Source organism: Carcharodon carcharias, chromosome 16, assembly GCF_017639515.1.
Source record: "Carcharodon carcharias isolate sCarCar2 chromosome 16, sCarCar2.pri, whole genome shotgun sequence".
NCBI classification, from domain to species: domain Eukaryota; kingdom Metazoa; phylum Chordata; class Chondrichthyes; order Lamniformes; family Lamnidae; genus Carcharodon; species Carcharodon carcharias.
This window is the reverse complement of record NC_054482.1, coordinates 116,737,876-116,753,846: the sequence shown is the minus strand read 5'-3', so window position 1 is coordinate 116,753,846 and position 15,971 is coordinate 116,737,876. Positions and strand designations below refer to the sequence as shown.

General features: G+C 43.9%; 1 protein-coding gene across 1 annotated transcript in view; it reads left to right on the top strand.

Annotated features, from left to right (window-relative positions):
• The window catches only part of rabggtb (Rab geranylgeranyltransferase subunit beta), a 35,627-nt gene extending 25,322 nt beyond the window's left edge, over nucleotides 1-10,305 (top strand). Inside the window, exons 8-9 of the mRNA XM_041208548.1 lie at nucleotides 4,866-5,015; nucleotides 7,043-10,305. Coding sequence (XP_041064482.1) covers nucleotides 4,866-5,015; nucleotides 7,043-7,183 — 291 coding nt within the window. The 3' untranslated portion in view covers nucleotides 7,184-10,305. The remainder of the gene's footprint in view (nucleotides 1-4,865; nucleotides 5,016-7,042) is intronic.
• Nucleotides 10,306-15,971: the final 5,666 nt, after the last annotated feature.

Sequence of the window (15,971 nt, the reverse complement as noted above, 5' to 3'; positions counted from 1 at the left end):
GAGCTGCGCTTATCCTGGCAAATGGGGAGTATTTCATCACACTCCTGACTTGTGCCCTGTAGATGGTGGACTGGCTTTGTGGAGTCAAGAGGTGAGTTACTCATCGCAGGATTCCTAGCCTCTGACCTCCTCTTGTAGCCACAGTATTTATATGGCCCATCCCGTTCAGTTCCTGGTCAATGGTAACCCCCCCAGGATGGTGATAGTGTGGGATTCAGCGATGGTAATGTCATTGAAAGTCAAGGAACGATGGTTAGACACTCTCTTGTTGGAGATGGCATTGCCTGGCACTTGTGTGGTGCCAATGTTACTTGCCACTTGTCAACCCAAGCCTGGATGTTGCCCAGGTCTTGCTGCATTTGGACATGGACTGCTTCAGTACCTGAGGAGTTGTGAATAGTGCTGAACATTGTGCAATCGTCAGCATATATCCCCACATCTGACGTTATGATGGAAGGAGGGTCATTGATGAAGCAGCTGAAGATGGTTGGGCCTAGGACACCACCCTTAGGTACTCCTGCATTGATGTCCTGGAGCTGAGATAACTGACCTCCAACAACCACAGCCATCTTCCTTTGTGTTAGGTATCACTCTGACCAGTGGAGAGTTGTCCCCTTGACTCCCATTGACTCCAACTTTGATGCCACACTCTGTCAAATGTGGCCTTGATGTCAAGGGCAGTCATTCTCACCTCACCTCAGGAGTTTAGCTCTTTTGTCCATATTTGAACCAGGGCTCAGGTCCATGAGCTCAGGAGCTGAGTGGCCCTGGCAGAACCCAAACTAGGCGTCAGTGAGCAGGTTATTGCTAAGCAAGTGCCACTTGATAGCACTGTTGATGATCCCTTTCATTACTTTACTGACGATTGAGAGTAGACTGATGGGGCGGTAATTGGCCAGGTTGGATTTGTCCTGTTTTGTGTACAGGACATACCTGGGCAGATTTCCACATAACCGGGTAGATGCTAGTATTGTAGCTGTATTGGAACAGCTTGGCTAGGGGCATGGCAAGTTCCGGAGCACAAGTCTTCAGTAGTCTTGCCAGAATATTATCAGGGCTCATAACCTTTGCAGTATCCAGTGCCTTCAACCGTTTCTTGATATCCTGTTCAGTGAAATTAATTGGCTGAAGACTGGCATCTGTGATGCTGGCATCTCTGGAGGAGGCCAAGATGGATCATCCACTTGGCACTACTGACTGAAGATTGTAGCAAATGCTTCAGCCTTACCTTTTGCGTTGATGTGCTGGGCTCCCCCGTCATTAAGGATGGGGATATTTGTGGAGCTGCCGCCTCTAGTGATTTGTTTAATTGTCCACCACCATTCACAACTAGATGTGACAGGACTGCAGAACTTAGATCTGATCTTTTGGTTGTGGGATCACTTAGCTCCATCTATCACTTGCTGCTTATGCTGTTTGGCACGTGAGTAGTCCTGTGTTATAGCTTCACCAGATTGACACCTCATTTTTAGGTATGCCTGGTGCTGCTCCTGACATGCCCTCCTGCACTCTTCATAGAACCAGGGTTGATCCCTGGCTAGATGGTAATGGTAGAGTGAGAGATATACCAGGCCATGAGGTTACAGATTATGCTTGAGTGCAATTCTGCTGCTGCTGATGGCCCACAGCACCTCATGGAATCCCAGTCTTGAGTTATAAAAACAAAAAACTGCGGATGCTGGAAATCCAAAACAAAAACAGAATTACCTGGAAAAACTCAGCAGGTCTGGCAGCATTGGCGGAGAAGAAAAGAGTTGACATTTCGAGTCCTCATGACCCTTCAACAGAACTGGGTGAATCCAAGGGGAGGGGTGAAATATAAGCTGGTTTAAGGTGGGGGAGGGGGGTGGGGGGTATGGTTGTAGGGACAAGCCAGCAGTGATAGGAGCAGATAATCAAAAGATGTCACAGACAAAAGAACACAGAGGTGTTGAAGTTGGTGATATTATCTAAACGAATGTGCTAATTAAGAATGGATGGTAGGGCATTCAAGGTATAGCTCTAGTGGGGGTAGGGGGGCATAAAAGATTTAAAAATAATGGAAATAGGTGGGAAAAGAAAAATCTATAAATTATTGGAAAAAATGAAAGGAAGGGAGAAGAAACAGAAAGGGGGTGGGGATGGAGGAGGGAGTTCAAGATCTAAAGTTGTTGAATTCATTATTCAGTCCAGAAGGCTGTAAAGTGCCTTGTCGGAAGATGAGTTGCTGTTCCTCCAGTTTGCGTTGGGCTTCACTGGAACAATGCAGCAAGCCAAGGACAGACATGTGGGCAAGAGAGCAGGGTGGAGTGTTAAAATGGTAAGCGACAGGGAGGTTTGGGTCTTTCTTGCGGACAGACTGCAGGTGTTCTGCAAAGCAGTCGCCCAGTTTACGTTTGGTCTCTCCAGTGTAGAGGAGACCGCATTGGGAGCAACGAATGCAGTAGACTAAGTTGGGGGAAATGCAAGTGAAATGCTGCTTCACTTGAAAGGAGTGTTTGGGCCCTTGGACGGTGAGGAGAGAGGAAGTGAAGGGGCAGGTGTTGCATCTTTTGGGTGGGCATGGGGAGGTGCCATAGGTGGGGGTTGAAGAGTTAGGGGGTGATGGAGGAGTGGACCAGGGTGTCTTGGAGGGAACGATCCCTACGGAATGCCGCCAGGGGGGTGAAGGGAAGATGTGTTTGGTGGTGGCATCATGCTGGAGTTGGCGGAAATGGCGGAGGATGATCCTTTGAATGCGGAGGCTGGTGGGGTGATAAGTGAGGACAAGGGGGACCCTATCATGTTTCTGGGAGGGAGGAGAAGGCGTGAGGGCGGATGCGCGGGAGATGGGCCGGACAAGGTTTAGGGCCCTGTCGACGACCGTGGGTGGAAAACCTTGGTTAAGGAAGAAGGAGGACATGTCAGAGGAACTGTTTTTGAAGGTAGCATCATCAGAACAGATGCGACGGAGGCGAAGGAACTGAGAGAATGGGATGGAGTCCTTATAGGAAGCGGGGTGTGAGGAGCTGTAGTCGAGGTAGCTGTGGGAGTCGGTAGGCTTGTAATGGATATTGGTGGACAGTCTATCACCAGAGATTGAGACAGAGAGGTCAAGGAAGGGAAGGGAAGTGTCAGAGATGGACCACGTGAAAATGATGGAGGGGTGGAGATTGGAAGCAAAATTAATAAATTTTTCCAAGTCCCGACGAGAGCATGAAGCGGCACCGAAATAATCATCGATGTACCGGAGAAAGAGTTGTGGAAGGGGGCCGGAGTAGGACTGGAACAAGGAATGTTCCACATACCCCATAAGGAGATAGGCATACCTGGGGCCCATACGGGTACCCATAGCCACACCTTTTATTTGGAGGAAGTGAGAGGAGTTGAAGGAGAAATTGTTCAGTGTGAGAACAAGTTCAGCCAGACGGAGGAGAGTAGTGGTGGATGGGGATTGTTCGGGCCTCTGTTCGAGGAAGAAGCTAAGGGCCCTCAGACCATCCTGGTGGGGGATGGAGGTGTAGAGGGATTGGACGTCCATGGTGAAGAGGAAGCGGTTGGGGCCAGGGAACTGGAAATTGTTGATGTGACGTAAGGTGTCAGAGGAATCACGGATGTAGGTGGGAAGGAACTGGACAAAGGGAGAGAGAAGGGAGTCAAGATAACGAGAAATGAGTTCCGTGGAGCAGAAGCAAGCTGACACGATCAGTCTACCGGGACAGTTCTGTTTGTGGATTTTGGGTAGGAGGTGGAAGCGGGCCGTCCGAGGTTGGGCGACTATCAGGTTGGAAGCTGTGGGAGGAAGATCTCCAGAGGAGATGAGGTCAGTGACAGTCCTGGAAACAGTCTTGAGTTGCTAGATCTGTTTGAAATCGATCCCATTTCGCACAATGATCTTGCCACACAACATGATGGAGGGTATCCTCAATGTGTAGGCAGTACTTCATCTCCACAACGACTATGTGATTGTCACTCCTACCAATACTGTCATGGACAAATGCACCTGCGGCAGGCCAGTTGGTGAGGCTGAGGTCAAGTTTGGTTTTCCCTCTTGGTTCCCTCTCCACCTCCCGCAGACCCAGTCCAGCAGCTATGTCCTTTAGGACTCGGCCAGCTCAGTCATTAGTGATCTAACGAGCCATTGAAGTTCCCCACCCAGACTACATTCTAGTGCTCTTGCTACACTCAGTGCTTCCTCTGCGTGGTGTTCAATATGGAGGAGTACTATTTCATCAGCTGAGGGAGGGCGGGCTAGTGAGATTCAACAGCACCCTGAAAACCCCCAACCTCCACCGAAGGTGAGGGCCGCAGGTGTAAAGGAATGCCATCACCTACAAGGCTCTCTCACTATTCCAACTTGGATATAATTTGGCCATTTCTGCATCATCACTATTTTAAAATTCAGGAACTTCCAGATGTGGCTTTGATTTGTTTTAAACAAGCTTTTGATATTAGTGTTAAATATTTGAGAAATTCCTGAATAGTGTTCTCAAGAACTGGATGCTTTATTTAGAGTTAGCAATGAAGGTCAAGAATGTTTTGCTTGGGGCTGAGAACGTTACCACAGGTCCCTTGTATTGTTGACCTCAAGTTTCCCTGTGTCTGCCTCCCCTACATGTATCACCCATTGCTTTAAAACAAAAATCTATGAAAATCATTCAGCATTTTAAATGAAAAGAACTGAGATTAGTGGGTGACAGAGAATTACATAGAATATACAGCACTGAAACAGGACATTCAGCCCAACTAGACTTCCTAGTGATTATAGTGTCCAGAGGAATCTATGGAATCTTTAACCCAAGTTTTGAGAAAGTATGCGTAAGTGATGAGTTTGTTTCGTTAGCTGAATGGGAACAGTTTTGTCATTGTACTCCTTGATGTCAGTGCTGTGTCCTGCCTTCCCACAGTTGCCAGATGTTTGTTACTCATGGTGGGTGCTGGCCTCTCTGAAAATCATTGGGCGACTGCACTGGATCGACAAGGATAAATTGAGCCGATTTATCTTGGCCTGTCAAGATGAGGAGACTGGTGGATTTGCAGACCGGCCTGGAGATGTGGTAAGTGCCCGTGACTTGCACTGGGGCAGTGGTAGGGAGGTGCTCATTTTGTCTTGTACCATGGTCCGCGTATTGTAATTGGAAGCTTACATTTTTGAAGTGTTGCTGTATCCAGAACCAAAGAGTTCGTTTACAAATCAAGAAAGACACAAATCGTGGGCTGATTTTTTTTTTTAATTAGTTCATGGGATGTGGGCGTCACTGGCTAAGCCAGTGTTTATTGCCCATCCATGGTTGCCCTTGAGAAGGTGGTGGTGAGCTGCTGCCTTGAACCGCTGCGGTCCATACGGTGTAGGTACACCCACAGCGCTGTTCGGAAGGGAGTTCCAGGATTTTGACCGAGCGACAGTGGAAGAACAGCAATATATTTCCAAGTCAGGATGTTGAATGACTTGGGAATTTGCAGGTGGTGGTGTTCCCCTGCATCTATTGCCCTTGTTCTTCCAGGTGCAAGAGATCATGGGTTTGGAAAGCTTCTGCAGTGCATTTTGTGGGTGCCACTTACTGTTGCCACTCTGGGGTGGTGCATGGGGTGCCAATCAAGCGGTCTGCTTTGTCCTGAAGGGTGTCAAGCCTTTTATGTGTTGTTGGAGCTGCACTCATCCAAGCAAGTGGAGAGTATTTCATCACCCTCCTGACTTGTGCATTGTAGATGGTGGACAGGCTTTGGGGAGTCAGGAGGTGAGTTACTCGCCATGGAATTCCCAGCCTCTGACCTCTTGTAGCCACAGTATTTATATGGCTAGCCCAGTTCAGTTTCTGGTCAATGGTAACTCCCAGGATGTTGATAGTGGGGGATTCAGCGATGATAAGGGGAATGTCAGGGGGAAGTGAACAGATTCTCTCTTGTTGGAGATTACTTGGTATTTATGAGGCATGAATGGTACTTGCCACTTGTCAGCCCAAGCCTAATGTTGTCCAGATCTTGCTGCATGTGGGCATGGACTGCTTCAGTATCTGAGGAGTCGCAAATGGTGCTGAACATTGTGCAATCATCAGTGAACATCCTCACTTCTGACCTTATGATGGAGGGAAGATCATTGAAGCAGCTGGGGATGGTTGGGCCTAGGACACTACCCTGAGGAACTCCTGCAGCGATCTCCAGTGACTGCAATGATTGGCCTCCAACAATCACAACCATTTTCCTTTGAGCTAGATATGACTCCAAACAGTGGAGAGTTCCCCCATCCCGCCAATGACTCTGGTTTTGCTGGGGTTCCTTGATGCCACCCTTGGTCAAATGCTGCCTTGATGTCAAGGGCAGTCACTCTCACCTCACCTCTTGAGTTCAGCTCTTTAGTCCATGGTTGGACCAAGGCTGTAGTGAGGTCAGAAGTTGAGTGACCCCGGCAAAACCCAAACTGACTGTCAGTGAGCAGGTTATTGCCGAGTAAGTGCCGCTTACTAGCACTGTTGACAACATCTTCCATCACTTTGCTGATTGAGAGTAGACTGATGGGGTGTAATTAGCTGGGTTAGATTTGTCCTGCTTTTTGTAGACATTTTCCACATCGCCATGTAGATGTCAGTGTTGTAGCTATACTGGAATAGATGGGCTAGTAGGGTGGTTGTTGTGGAGCACAAGTCTTCAGTACTACTGCTGGAATGTTGTTGAGTCCCATAGCCTTTGTAATATGGGCACAGACGAAAACCATTTTGCAAGAGCGGTCCAATTATTCCCCATAACCTTTTTAAGTATTTACTGAATTGCCTTTTGAAAGTTACTTTTGAATCTTTCAGAGAGCACATTTCAGATCATTGTCTTAAATCTCTGTTCTCTTTTATTGACCCTCCTCCATCGGAAGCAGTTTCTCCTTTTTCACTCTTGTCATACCCCTTTCATAATTTTGACATTCTTCCGTCTACTATTTTAATACACGTTTTAGCACATATATTACTGTCTGAGTGTTTTTGTTTAGGTGGAAGAATACAGAAGTTTATTAGTAACTTTACACGGAGGATAATTGTTGGGCAATAGTTTCTTTGGGATTATATTCTCAAATATAGTTTTTTTTCTCTGTTCCTAGGTTGATCCCTTCCACACGTTGTTTGGAGTGGCAGGCCTCTCCCTGCTGGGTGACCAGCAGATTAAGCCTGTTAACCCAGTGTTTTGCATGCCAGAGGATACCCTGCGGAGAATTGGCATCCAGCCTGAGCTGCTGTGCTAAAAGGAATCAAAAGTCTCTTCTCGGTGCTGTTTGAATGCTAATATGGACAGATCCTGATCAATGTTTAACAGAGGGTACTTCAACACCCACCATTTCATTCTGGGTTTGGCAATAATTTGTAGGTTTTATCTGTTAAGTGGAATCAGTTTGTTAATGGCATGGTTTCTACCCTGTATCACTGCTCCATGGGATGGTGGATGTGTAACACTGCACTTCACCGATCACTTAACTTCAATCATGGCAACCAGTTGCATTTCCAGGTGGTCATTGTGACATACCTGCTGACTTACACACACTAATGCCCTTTTTCCTATTTTAAATTGTTCTGTGTGATATATATATATAATCATATACATATATACAAATATATATTATTTATATGCTTACGTTTTCTCTATTGGTGATCTATAGAGAAGAGGTAGTCTCTGGACAATATTATAATTACAGAGGTGTGTAAATCACTGTTGAATTGCACGGGGCTCTAATGCAAAATGAAAGCCAAAGACCCTTGAGGTAGGATTGTGGTTTTGTTTTATTTTACATCCAAATTTTAATAAATTAGTTTTAATTTGTGAGCTATTAGTCAGCCTTGGTTCATAGCCCTCTCGCCCATTCAGCAGGTTGAAGATTCAAGCCCCAATCCAGATACATGAGCACATAATCTCTGGACTGCCAGAGGTACAGTCTTTCAGATGAGACGTTAGACTGAGGCCCCTTCTGTCCTGTCAGGTAGATGTAAAAGATCCACAGTTAACGAAAGTCGCTGTAGTCCCAGAGGACCATAGGCTGCTCTCTCATCAGAGAGAGATGACTGGTGTTGAGTTTAACCTGAGGATCACCACACCTCAGGTGAGGAGCAAGGTTGAGAAGGCAGGGTCTTCATGGATGACCTCGGCCGGTACGGGAATCGAACCTGCACTGTTGGCATCACTCTGCAACACAAACCAACCGTCCAGCCAACTGAGCTAACCGACCCCGTTCCACAGTTACTATTTGGAAGAAGAGCAGGGGAGCTATCCCTGTGGTCCTGGCCAATATTTCTTTGTACACCAATTGTCACTAAAACAGTGTGTCTGGTTATTAGTGCTGTTTACAGGACCTTGCTGTGTGTGGATTGGCAGTTGTGTTTTCTGACACTACAGCTTCTCAGAAGTACTTCATTTGCAGTGAAGTGTTTTGGGATATCCTGAGTCCATGGAACGTGCTGTAGAAATTTTTTCTTGTGAAATTTTGGTTTAGCCTTGAGACTTTTGGTTATAAGATAAACACACAGCTACTTTATTTGCTATCAAACTAGCAATGTGGACCTGGCTGTCAAGCTGCAGTTAACTTTCAGTGCTCCCCAAGAACATCTGGAGAGGAGTGGGTGAGCGGAACATTTTATTAATTTTAAGAAATGTTTAAAAGTCTCTGCATTGGTGGAAAATGTTGAAATATGTTTTTCCATTTCTATACGAATGAGTTACTTTGTTCTATAACACTGTCCAAATACTGACAATGCAAATTGGCAGGCGGTACATTTTATTTCAAGTTGTAGTTGTTTTGCATATTATGAATAAAGCCCTATAGTCCAGAGATCAGTTAAACCTTTGTAAGAAAGTTAGTCTATTGAGGTACGATACCATGTTTACAGTGCAGCTTCTTATTAAAAATCTCTTTTTGTTTGTTTTTCTGCCCCTGGCTTAGGTGATTGTGAAGAGAGGTCTGGGCAAGCTAATGTCAAATAAAATGTGGTAGCAGATAGGAGGAAAAGCAGCTGTTGCTGCAGGGGAGAAGGGATAATGGGGAGCGTTTGAATAGTCTAATTGAAAGGATAATAAAGGAATTGAAAGGAGCTAGAAGGTTAAACTGGAAACAAAAACAGGAAATGTGAAATGTGCCATGGGAGGAACTGAAAATACCATTGGAGGCACTAAAGTAAAACCTAAAGCAGCGGGGACAACAGTTAAGCTATAACATTGGTGCTAGGGGAGGAGAGGGGGAACTTGCAGTTTAATCATTTTACAGTCTACTGGTATTTTGTGTTTTTATTCTTTTTTGGCCTGGGATGGGAAATATTTCTGATTGCTGAGTCTTAAAACAAATAAAATAACACAGTGCTCTTCCACGAAAGTTGATATTTCTTTTTACAAATAATTCTTTTGAGGCCCATATTCCCTTTGCAGCTTTGAGCCACTGGAATGGAGCTGCTCTTCTTTGTAAACTCTTGGAAAAATACATGTTCATAACTTGAATAATACCCAATAGAAGTGGAAGAGCATATGGGTAGTCATGTTAAACTGAAAAATTGTAATGTTTTGTGTGATATGCTGTAATCCTACAATGACCAATGTAAAGAATTCTGCTTTTAATTTTGCCAACTTTATTTCCGTTCAATATATTTATTTCAGAGTAAAGAATGCATATTTGTCATGATTTATTTGCAGTAATGTGAAGAGGATTTAAAACTAGCAAATGTCTCATTGGGAGAATGTATTTGCTAATTTTACCTGAGTGTTTCAGGAAAACACAACTGCTGTGATTGTGAGCATCCTGTGTTGTACAGAAGTAATTTTAAAGTAAAGTTGCAGGTGATTTTTCTTCCCTGGCTCTCAAAGGAGAAACAGATTGATTATTGTGGGACTAATGCTCACTTGTGTGTGCTCTTTCGCTGTCCCTCTTGCTTGCTTTCTGTCTCACTTTCCCCCCCCACTTGTCGTGCTCTTCGTCACTAAATTTGTTCTTGATGGCTAGCTAATCTCAATCTTGGAAATACAAAAATTAAAAAAATAAATCCACACCGTTCCTTAGTGCATAAGGGAAACATCACTAACATTCCTCCAATATGTGGTGGATATGACATGTAATCATAAATTTAAAAACAACTGCCCGAAATACACTGCGGGTCAGGTGACATATGTGGAATGTGTTGTGATGTGATGTGCATATGCTCTAAAGGGTGCGATTCTTAAATTACTGTCACTCATTACCCATTTCAACAGGATGTGATGTGTCAGTCCCAGGACTTGTAGTCAGTCTGGAAACAAGTGCTTGAAGTCAGACTTGTGCTTCTGTCTCCCAGTGAACATTATCTGTATATAATCTTATCTTCAAGTAAAGAACCCATATTATTGTTTCGCTAATCCTTGTCTGATTGGTACATTTATGACAAACTGAAGCAGAATGGTGGCATCGCAGTTTTTGAGGATTTGAAGGATCAACCCTTCACATGCAGAGAACAACTGGTGTAACAGTGAAACAACCATCAAAACTCACCCATGTGTAAGGATTCTGCAGCTTTGTAGGAATTCTATACATTCTTTCTGGGATTGCACCTCACTTCAGGCAGCAGGCACCGAGTCCCAGTAAATTAGTTCAATTTTGGGAGTTTTCAAATTGTAAAAATCTATCTGCTGTGAAGCTTAGACAGGGACAGAAATTAAATAGCAGAGTCTGAAGGGTCTCACTAAGGAGAACTTACAGGCAGGAGAGAATCTATTACTGCTGCTTCTGGGCAAATAAATACTACACTGTGCATTAAAAAGAAGAATCCATCCATTAACAATCAGAAGAAGCTTGTAAAATTTAAAAAAAGGTTTTTTTTTCACTTTGTTTTCATTTTTGAAGTCTGCAGCCATTTTCTTGCCAAAATCCCTGTTTTTTGGGTGGGTCTCAGAGCTAAAAGCTGGGGGGAAAAAAGAACTCAACAGTGCCACCATTGCAGTCAAGCAGTAACTTGACTGTTAAGGCAGTGGCCACTAAATGTACTGCAAGTCAGAGCTAAATTAACCATAAAAAAGCTGGAGGAAATTTGCATAGCTGTTAAAAGTTCCAGATAGCATTAAAAATCCTGCAGAAAGCTAAAAGACAACCACAAAGTTTCCAACACTCAACTGGAAGGCAGCAGATCTCGTATCTGATTCAGTATTGCTGAAAAAAGAGACATATATCTAAGCTTTTCCTCTTGCACTCATCAGGATACTCGCAAGAATACCAATATAAGGGGGAAAACAACAATTTATACTGTATGTGAAGAGAGTGCTGATTGATTGGCAAGTAGTGTTGCCATGAAGAATATACCACTGATGGTGACTGAAAGCATTGTTTGAAATTTAAACCAGACAGCTTGACTCTGATTGGCCAAGGCATTGCCTTGAGGAATAAGTCAGCAGGTGACTGCCACTTGTTTTACTGAAGCAGACGCTGTATATGTGCATGTTCTTTCTTCTCTTATTTCTAGTTCCCCAGTTCTAGAGTTTTCCATGAGGAAACATCCTCTCCATGTCCACCCTGTCATGACCCCTCAGGATCTTATGTTTCAATCAAGTCACCTCTTACTCTTCTAAACTCCAGTGGATACAAGCCTAACCTGTCCAACCTTTCCTCATAAGGCAACCTACCCATTCCAGGTATTCGTCTGGTAAACCTTCTCTGAATGCTTCTAATGCATTTACATTCTTCCTTAAATAAGGTGACCAATACTGTACCCAGTACTCCAAATGTAGTCTCACTAGTGCCCTGTACAACTGAAGCATAACCTCCCTACTTTTGTATTCAATTCCCCTCGCAATAAATGATAACATTCTATTAGCTTTCCTAATTATTTGCTGTATCTGCATACTAGCTTTTTGTGATTCATGCACAGGGACACCCAGATCTCTCTGCACCTCAGAGCTCTGGAATCTCTCACCATTTAGATAATATGCCTCTCTTTTATTCTTCCTACCAAAATGGACAATTTCACATTTTCCCGCATTATACTCCCATTTGCCAGATCTTTGCCCATTGACTTAACCTGTCCATATCTATATGTCCTCTTCACAGCTTACTTTCCTACCTATCTTTGTGTCATTAAATTTGGCAACCATCCCTTCAATCCCTTCATCCAAGTCGTTTATATAACTTGTAAACAGTTGAGGTTCCAGCACTGATCGTTGTGGCACACCGATCGTTACATCTTGCCAACCTGATTGTTGAATATTTTCCCTGTTGTACATTCAACTTCTGTGAAAAATATCCTATTGGTTTCTCCATTCCAGTTCCATCATCTTGCAACTGTATGGCCCCAATGCTTATATCACTTGCATCAATGCCAACTTAAGTTGTTTGGCATAATTGGATACTGCCAAAATTGGTGTCATAATCAATAGTTTTCAAACTGTCAAATGCCTTCTGACACTCCCCTGTCCATTGAAACTTCTTGTTCTTTTTTAATAGTTCAATCAATGGAGCAACCACTTGGCTAAAATTTGGTACAAATTTCCGGTAAAACCCACTCATGCCCAGAAATCTCAAAATTTCTCTTTTTGTTGTAGGCAAAGGGAAATCCACAATAGCTTTGACTTTCACATCTCTCAAAGCCATCTTACCATGTCCAATGAATGACCTGGATGTGTAGTTTGCACTTTTGCAAATTCACTTTTAGCCAAGTTCATCACCAAAGTTGCTTCTTGTAGTCAACTAAATAACTCTTCCAAATGTTGTAAATGCTCCTCCCATGTTTGATTTAAAGCTATCAAGTCATCATTATAAACAGCACAATTGCTTAATCCTGCAATTACTTTGTTTGTCAGTCTTTGAAATGTTGCAGTGCATTTTACATACTGATGTAGTCCACTTGGCATTACAAAAGCCAATATCTCCTTTGCTCTCCCTGATGATGGCATTTGCCAATATCCTCTCAGCAAATCAACCTTTGTGATAAACTTTGATTGTCCCACTTTCTCAATGCAATCTTTCAACTGTGGTATGGGATATGAATCTGCTTTTGTCACTGCATTCACCTTTCGATAGTCCACACACACACTCTGTGTTCCATCTAGTTTCGGTACCATCACAATAGGTGGCCTCCAGTTACTGCAACTAGACTCAATTATGTCATTTTGAAGCATGAATTCAAATTCTTTCTGTACTTGTGATAACTTTGCTGGATTTAATCTATAAGGATGTTGCCTTATTGAAGATGAACATTCTGCATTCGCATCATGTATAGCTAAATTTGGCCTCCACAGCTTATCCCCATGAATAGCTTTGTGTGACTGCAATAGCTTCTCCAAATTACTTTGACACTTAATCTGGCAGGTAACTCAATATTCTATTTAAATTTTTAAGTACCCCCCTCATTATCCAATCACAGTGGCAGACCTCACCAACAGAATAATTGAGCTTGTGATAGCGTTTACCCCAATAGAAGTTTTCCAAAAAAGACAATCTGGACCAACCCAAAGGTTACACCATGGAAACACTATTACGAAGCAGATGCAAGTACAAAGCCAAACGACTGGGTAGACAGAGTCAACAGGCTTTGCATAATTCATCCACCATTGACACGATAGTCAATAGAGGCAAGCCTAGTGAGCAATGTGGGTGTTGCAGCCTCTTGCACGCACCCAGAAATTACCCAGCTTTTAACACGGTATGCATGGCATGTGGCACCAGAGCACATTGGCAGAGCCAATGCAGAAAGCAAAGCCCATAATAAGTGGCTCAACATCATGAGAAACTACAAACAAAGGCCAGAGAGGTACAGCATTTCAACCAACTTAGAGCCCGTACCAGACAGTGTCAAGGCAAGATCCATGAAATGTCTAGCCAACTATATGATCAGCTGATGTGGATGACCAAACCATGGATACAAAGTGAGCCAATGTTCAACACATTGAACACCAAACAATGTATTGGCACAGTGGTACCTACAGAAGCCTTTACCACTGTCCAGATTATATGGCCACAGATGCAGGGTCAGCATAGCCTGTATGCAAAACTGGATATCAGTGTAGGTGCAAAGATCCTTCCACCTCTCACACATTGGAATGTAAGAAGTCACAGAAGTGGCAACTTCTTGTCACCCAATGACTCAACCAACAATTCAAACAGCAAATTCCAAACTCACTGTGTTTGATGGCTCAATGATTTCATTCCTGGGATCCCATACACGCAAGTGTCACTACCAAAACTCAACCAGATGTTTTCTAGTGTGGACACCAGAGGTCCAATGATTCCAGTGTTACCGGTGTGCATGAACCTGTCCTTGGTCAGTGTCTATGGCATCGTCAAGATAATGATGAGGATCAGAAATCACAAGGAGCATCATCGGAAACTCCCTGCCTAAACTGGGAGAAGACTGCCTGACTCTGCAACGTAGATCATCAGCCAATTGGATTTGCGCCACAGTTTGAACTGAATATGTAAACCCATTCTGAAGGATTACATTTTATAGTGCTGTGGAACCAATGTGCAATTACTATTTGGCAGACAAGGTCAGCCAAACCTCTCCAATCATCACTTGTTGATACTCTCAGGAGTCTGCAGTGTATTCCTCAAAAAACAGGGGAAGGTGAAAGATGCCCACGACTTGCATGCGTTAATGAATTACCCAGCCTGAACATCGAACAGAAAGTTTGAGTCCAACACCTGACTGATGGTACCTGGGATTCAGCGGAAATGGTCAGTAATTGCATCAAGTATGATTTTCTTTTTATTCATTGATGGGATGTGGGCTTCACTGGCTGGGCCAGGATTTATTGCAGTTGCCCTTGAGAAGGTGGCGTTGAGCTGCCTTCTTGAACTGCTATAGTCCCTGGAGTGTAGGTGCACCCACAGTGCTGTTAGGGAAGGAGTTCCAGGATTTTGACCCAGTGACAGTGAAGGAACGGCGATATATTTCCAAGTCAGGGTGGTGAGTGACTTGGAGGGGAACTTCCAGGTGGTGGTGTTCCCATCTATCTGCTGCCCTTGTCCTTCTAGGTGGCAGTGGTTGTGGGTTTGGAAGGTGCTGTCTAAGGAGCCTTGGTGAATTCCTGCAGTGCATCTTGTAGATGGTACACACTGCTGCTACTGTGCGGCGGTGGTGGAGGGGATGAATATTTGTGGATGTGGTGCCAGTCAAGCGAACTGCTTTGTCCTGGACTCAAGCTTCTTGAATGTTGTGGGAGCTGCACTCATCCAGGCAAGCGGAGAGTATTCCATCACACTCCTGACTTGTGCCTTGTAGATGGTGGACAGGCTGTGGGGAGTCAGGAGGTGAGTTACTTGCCTCAGGATTCCTAGCCTCTGACTTGCTCTTGTAGACACTATTTATATAGCTAGTCCAGTTCACTGAACATTGGATGGCATGACAATGTGATGAAACAAATGCCAAATCGGGAAAATCCCACAGCCAGAAACACCGAGTAACCCTGTTGTGACTAGAACATGATCTAAGACACAACACTACACAGAGCACCCTAACCAGCATTCTGAAAACGTACAGCAGCCTCCAGCAAGCATCACCATAACTAAAGCTGATGGATAAGCAAACCGCCGACACGTTGCAGAGACTTGTACTTTTATTGCTCTATGTTAAAGTACATTGAGTCTCAAGGTTCCTTCCTTTCCTTTTCATGTGAATAGTTTAATTCTTTAAAGGTAAATCTTTAGTTTCAGAAAAAGGAAGACGTTGTGATATGTATCTTAAACTGCTATCAATCAATATCATTGACTGGTAGGATGTGATGGACTAGTGAACATTATCTTTACATAGTTTTCAAATAAAGAACCCATGTTGCTTCACCAATCCTTGTGTGTAATTGGTATTATTAAGTCAAACAGAAGAACATAAGAGAGAGCGAAACAGAGTTAACGTTTTGGGTTAATGACCTTTCTGACCCTGTTGTCTGCTAAAACTTGCTTTTACAGCCACATCTCTTTCCTCAGCAGCTGTCTTCGGTTCTGGCGAAAGCCCAAATACTAAAGCAAAATTCTGGGGATGCCTGAAAATCTGGAATAAGAAGAGAGTGTTGGGGACACTCAGCGGGCCTGGCCGCAGCTG